At 52.1% G+C, this 6,357-nt stretch overlaps 1 protein-coding gene across 1 annotated transcript in view; it reads right to left on the bottom strand.

Moving 5' to 3' along the window:
* LOC104277913 (kinase suppressor of Ras 2-like) overlaps positions 1 to 6,357 on the bottom strand; it is a gene marked incomplete at its 5' end in the record, with an annotated part of 42,421 nt that overhangs the window by 31,563 nt on the left and 4,501 nt on the right. Inside the window, 3 exon segments of the mRNA XM_009874720.1 lie at positions 1,165 to 1,274; positions 3,521 to 3,604; positions 4,289 to 4,358. Of these exon segments, the coding sequence (XP_009873022.1) occupies positions 1,165 to 1,274; positions 3,521 to 3,604; positions 4,289 to 4,358 (264 nt within the window).

The raw sequence follows: 6,357 nt of genomic DNA, 5'->3' as shown, positions 1-6,357 counted from the left end.
ATCAAGAGGAAGGTGCCATCCTCATCCTAGCTGCAGCTTTTCAGGGCAAGGAGGCAGCTCAGACCACCCTGCTCTTAGCAGAGAGATTTTTAGGGGGAGAGCAGTGGAAGCCAGCCTGCAGCCCAAGACTGGCTACAAGGCAAGGCACTTTTTTATTACTTTTGGGGGGGGGGTGCAGTTATTTCATTGATCCTGAGGCAATCCCAAAGCTCACCCCAAGCTAAAACATGCAGCAGGCAACTCTGGTGCCTGCAACATCGCCATAAACCCCAGTTTCTGCCCACCTGCCCCCTACCCCTAGCAGCGTGGAAAGCAGCTTTCCCTGCCTCCTGCTCAGGGTTGGCAGCAACTCAGAGCACAACGAGGTGGGCGAGGGGGATCTGCAGCCCCTTCCACCCAAATTCACTGCAAGCAAGGCCATGGGGGTGGGAGTGGAGGCTGCAAATTTGCTCCCCACCCCTCCAATTCCAAGCCACAGCATCCTCACATGCCTCGTGAGGTGCCACTAGTGTTGCATTTCTGTCTCCCCTCCCCAACCCCGCAATTAAAGAGATGAGTATGGGGGTTTTGGTGGTGTTTAACACAGAGCAACAGCCTTAAAAGTCTCAAAATTCAAGGAAACAGTAACTGGAAGCATTTCCCTTAGGCGGTCGCAGTCGTCCGGCCCAAAAATCTGGAAGAAAAGAGGTGGGAAGCGACACCCCGTTGTCCTGCTGCAAAGTTCTCCCTCTTCTGTGGAATTTTTTTTTTCTTTTTTAAAATGAGGGCTCTCCCAGAGAAGACCCGGGGCTAAAGGCAGCTCTGGAAGCCCCACGAGCATCCGCAGGGACCGTGGCCAGGTCCCCATGGTGGGGACCCCCAACGCCCCAAAACAGATTTCGGGTCTCGACGGTAGCAAAAAGGCTAAAACCTGGTGCACTTACCCCGTGCGGTGGGGAATCTGAAAAGAAAAGGAGGCAGGGGAAGGGTGGGTGGAAGTGGTTTGCAATGCAAATCTGCCTCGCCCCGACCGGCTCGTCTCCCTACAAGCGGAAAGATACGGGTGGGTAAAAATTTTCATGGAGTGCCCAAAGCGGTTCGGGAGCCTCCCGAGTCCCCGTCAGCCGGCCGTCAGCGAGGGTCGGGCTCCCGAATCGCCCCGGGGGGGGCTATGGAAAGTTTTACCTGGTGTTTTATATCCCTGGAGGCGGGAAGAAAGACCCTTACCTCCGCGGTGGATGATCAGCAGGTGACACGGAGGCGCCTCTTTGGTGCATTTGTTGTGGCACTTGAGCCTGGCAGGGAAGAGAGACAAGAGAGGCGTGAGGAGGGATGTGGTTTAATCGAGGACTCTTCAGTGTTGGGTTAATGGTTGGACTTGGTCTTAGAAGTCTTTTCCAACCTTAATGACTTTATGATTCATTCTATGATTCATTCTGTGATTCTGTGATTCTATGATTCTATGATTCTATGATTCTATGATGAGGAGCCTCTCTCCACCCAGCAAGGTGACTCGATGGGATATTTCGGTTGTGCCCAGCCCTTGGGTGCTCCCATGGGCAAAACCCATCCCAGATCCCGCTCGGAAAGACCTGTGATTCCTCCCCACCACGCCCCGGGGATGAGAAGCAGCACAGGATGCACGTCCCAAAGTGCCGGGGCGGGTGGTTGTAGGGGAATCTGCGCCAATGGGACCCCAATTAAAGGTTGAGGGGGGCAGCTCCCTGCTTTGTGCACCCACCAGCCAGCTTGAGGATGCCCCAGATCATCATTTCTGCCAGCTTCAGCCAAAATAAATGGAACAAAGACCCACCATCACCCAGCGCTAAGGCTGCTTCATGTGTAATTAAATTCAGGGGTAGCGCAGGGGAAGGAAGTGCCTGCCCCGACCCTCTTTGGCAACCGATGAATCTGTGCTGTTGTGCCCTCCCCTCGTAGCTTTGTTACCAGGACTTTTTAACAAAAAAAAATAATGAGAGCATTTATGGCTAACGCTGAGTATTCTGAAGAGCTTTGCCTAGTTTCGCAGAGCCGGGGGAAGGAGCCCGTGGAAGGTTTCACACTTTGGCCCCCAGGTGATGCCCGTAAGGCTCCCATCGCCCCAAAACCTTTTGGTCTTAATTAGGGATGAGAACGAGTCCCCCGCTCACACCCCGCTGCAGCAGCCCTGGCAGAGCCATGGGGGGAAAAGGGCAAAGAAGAGGAAAGGATTGTTAAAAAAAAAGGTTAAAAAAAAGGAAGGTAAAGGATGAAAAAAGCTAAGAAAAAAAAAGACGGCAGCTACAAGTCAGTGAGCTGGGTAATGAAAATTCAGGAGCCGTGCGTGTTAGCTTTTATTACAAAGCCATTCCTAGAGGGAAAGGCAGAGATTAATTTGGTATTCGAGGCTTTGGCGGGGGTTGTTTTACCTGCTTGTTCCCCTCCTGTTTCTGGGGGAAGCAGCGCCAGTGCCAGGTAGCTACAGCGAAGCCGGCAAACCTAACTGCCTTGTGTTCAAACCCTAACTTTCTACAACCAGAGAATTTATTTTCTCTTTTCTGAGCTACTCCAGAATCGTGGGAGCAGGTCCCAGCATCCCTCATCCCACCGGAGCAGGCAGGGTGTGCAGGCACAGAAATCAACAGGAATTTCCACTTTAAAAATATATATATATATATATTTGATGATATCGCTTCCAGAAAGCCATTGCCTGCTGCAGAGTAACCAGGCATTTCTTGTGCAGGTTTAAATCCCAATTTGCTAACTCATCTCTACTTAATCAACGGCAAAAGCGATCGCTATCACTTCCTAGCTCTGGCTAACTCCGTTACCAGTGTATTCCCAGCACCCATCCACTAGAAAAGTCAATAGTTTCTGCAGAAGCAGCTTTTCAAAGCTTTGATGGCTGCACAATCCCATCTAAGAGCTGGGCTATGCTGGATTTAAAGGAGTAAAACCAGTCTCAGCCTCTACCTCCCTCATTTCTTTCCCCTCCTGCCCAATTTTAGGGCCGGCACAGCCCCTTCTCTGCGGTTTAATTGCAGTTTGGGGTTGGGTCCTTGAGTGCCACGACGTTACAAGGAAATAGAGGGTTGCAAGATGTTGTTCTGATGCAAAAACCAGAGAATACAGCCCAAAGCTGTGGGTAAAAAATCCACCTGGTGCCTAGAGCTACCCCACACGCAGGTGGTTCTCTCAGACCCCGGCCAGCTCATCCATCCCCCCATCTCCTGCAGGTAATTCGGCACGTAATCCTATATCTAATCTAAAGCCAGGCCAAGGAGAGCAGTGTGCAGGGAGGCTGTTGGGATCTGACTGGGAGCTCTGGGGTGAGCATCTTCCCCGAGGACTCCACTCCCATCCTCGGCATGCAGACCCAACCTCAGCCCAATCTGGTTCTTCACCCAATTTCATGTCTCATTCAAGCTTCCTGAAAGGATGAGCTGGCAAGAGGCTGATGGATCTCCCCGTGCCCGAGACTAACAAAAAAACAGCAAACCCCTAATGATCCCCCCTCGCCACGTTAAGGAGCGACTCAAGCGGCTCCGCTGCCGCCCCGTACTTGCAGTTTTTGCATTTTAAGCCAAACAACATTCCCTTCCCACAGACGGTGCAGGTCTGAGACATCCAGTACTTGGTGGAAAACCTGCGGAGAGAAACACGGAGAGTGGGCAGGGAGAGACGAAGCTACGCCCGCCCCATCCCTGCTCCTGCAGGAGCATCTCTTGAGCCATGCTCATCTACCAAGCCCTGATTTCTCCTTTCCTTGCCGCCTTCAAAAACCGCTGCAGGTGTTGAGGCGTCTTTCTAAAGATGCCAAATCCCAAATCTAAGTCCCCTTTTTGGTTATGCAGAAGTGCAGAATCTGCCTCAAAGAGGGTTCAAGTCAGCCGGGGTGGGCATTAGCCACCAGCTTGCTGCTGCTTCGCCCCAACCCCAGCTTTGCCTGGAGCCCCCAAAACACCTCCCTGCCCTGGAGAGCTGAGTTTCCAGCCCTTTGGAGAAGTGGCTGCCCCACCGAATAGCAGCACCGAGGCTATTTCCAGCAATTTTCCTTCTCGAGGGAGGTACGGAAGGGCAATAATGCGGAGATGGGGAATTTGCTGAAGGTTGATGAGGTCGCAGCTTTTATCGATAGCGCCTCGAGCCTTATCGAAAGCAAATCTGAACCGAAATGGAATTTAAATGGGCTTCTAGATAGCATAGAAAGGAGAGGGAACAGCCCTGAACCTCCCATCCCGGAGCAGAGATGGAAAGGGAGATGCTCATTGTGCAGGGTGGGGGAATGTTGGGAATATTCACATCCCTCCCTGGTGCAGGGCTGCCCTACCTGTGTTTTATCGAGTTTCCGAGATCTCGACGGGGGATCTGCGGGGACCAGCGAGGCACTGACAGCGTATCTGCGGGAAGAGGAGAGACGGGGAAAAGCGTCAGGTGGTGATGGAGGCAAGAGCCGGAGTTCGAGGTTTTGGAAAAGAGAGGAACCCACAGAAAAAAATGGAGTTTTCCTGATGTTTCCCCTTCGAAATGCCCCACAGGCAAGCTGACAAGAAAGGAAAAATGAAGCCAAAATGGCAAATTTGTTAATAAGACATCACGGCTGCACAAAAATCCGCCTGGAAGGCAACTTAACTTGCAGTCAAATGGAAGAATAAAGTCAGAAGTGGTCTTGGCGCTCTCCTTCTAGGGAAAAAGGAGGGAAAAAGGAGGGAGAAAGGGTAATGGGACCTTGGCTGGGTAAGGAAAAAGAGATAAATTCATTAGCAGGCAGGTAATTAGCTGTATGGCTGTGCTGTGACCTGCTCCGAACTCCACGTTCCCCTTCAGCCTCAGCAAGGGCAGAGACTCTCCTCCTCCTCCTGCCACCAGAAAGGGGCTGCCCCTGGGATGCTCAGCCCCGATGAGGGTCAGTGGTGGGGATTCAAGGGCTGGATTTTCGATAAAGGGTTTTGAGAGGTTTCCCGGGCAGAAGGAAGCAGAGCCCAGCTGCGAGCGCGGCCGTTTGCTCGGTAACGCCAGCAAATCCCTCGCTAAATACACTTTCCAATATTATCCCTCCGAGCGGGGAGAACCGCTGTTTGCTTTAATATCCCATTTTAATATAGCGGGCGGCAGGGCTTTTTAATTGCGCTCTCCTTCTGAAGGTTACATTTCCATGCCGCTTCCCGTGCGACGGGGCCGTGAAAAAGTCTCGGGAGCATCCAAAAAAACGCATCCACCCCCAGTTCCTCCTGCCAGCTTCGGCTCCTTCTCTCACTTTTCCACCTCAGCCCCCATCACCCCTCAGGAGCCAGGAATTAGGATGTTGAAAGGCCAACAAAGTCAATTAAGGTAATTGCTGCCCCTAACCGCGGCTTTGCTGTGTTACACTAATATTTTAAACCCCATCCTTTGAGATAACCCAACCCCAGGACTCCTGGACCAGCCTCGCTCCTGCTATCCCAATATCTGCCACCTCCCAGGGATGCCCACAAGCCCCAGAGATGATGCTCTGAAAAGCAGAACCACCCCAGGTGCCAGCACCAGCCCCTCCCTAAACATCATTTTCCCATCAGTAAATCCCTCACACAAAAAAAAAAATCACGCACATTTTCCAGTAAATCACACACAAGTAAGTTCCCCCCTCCACTCCGGTCCTTGATGAATTAAACACCTGGGTGAGAACGGCTCCTCTCCCAGAATTAAATTACAACCTCCGCTTTATCAGCCACAATTTATTTCCACTAACTTTTAGCTGGCCTCAATTAAATCCTGCCGTCCTGGGGAGGCAGGGGAAGAAGGGACGTTAAGTAAAGGCGGCCGAGCTTTTTAATTACTTTCTAAATGCGCTCGCTGCAAAACTGTATTAAAAGTGTGTCAGGGATTTTAACCTCCCACCAGAAATGAGACCTACGTGATTCACGGCTAATTATGCTCGTTAGAGGGAGCGATACGTGGAAGGATCACGGGCGTTTAACAGAAGACCTGCTGTTCGCAGGAGGGAAGACAAGCAGAGAGGGGCAGGAGGGCAGGGGAAGGTACCCCACTGCCACCCCTAGGGCTTTTGGGGGGAGGCTTTGAGGTTAATTGGTGATTCTCCCCTTTAACCTGTGCTGGTTCAAAAGGAAAAGTTGGTTCTCCCCATGCAACGTCAAATTGGGGCGATGCCTGTAGGGAAGGTGGAGATGCAGCAGCCTCCTTGCCCGTCAAGAGGGGGAATATTCTCCTCAAAAAATTGCCACAATTAGAGGGAATTTGCAAGAATTAGCTGAGCAGAGCAGGAGAGCCGCTGTGCTGCAATGGAGGAAAGGGGCTTGGAGGGTTTTTTGGGTGGCAGGAGTGGAAGGTGGCATCCTCCGGGACCGGGCTTCGTCGTTGGGACCCCACGATGGGGAACTGCCAGACGTGTGGGGCTGCGGC

This window comes from Apaloderma vittatum, unplaced genomic scaffold (genome assembly GCF_000703405.1).
Source record: "Apaloderma vittatum isolate BGI_N311 unplaced genomic scaffold, ASM70340v1 scaffold16260, whole genome shotgun sequence".
Taxonomy (NCBI): Eukaryota; Metazoa; Chordata; class Aves; order Trogoniformes; family Trogonidae; genus Apaloderma; species Apaloderma vittatum.
The sequence above is the reverse complement of the archived record's forward strand: the minus strand, read 5'-3'. Positions and strand labels throughout refer to the sequence as shown.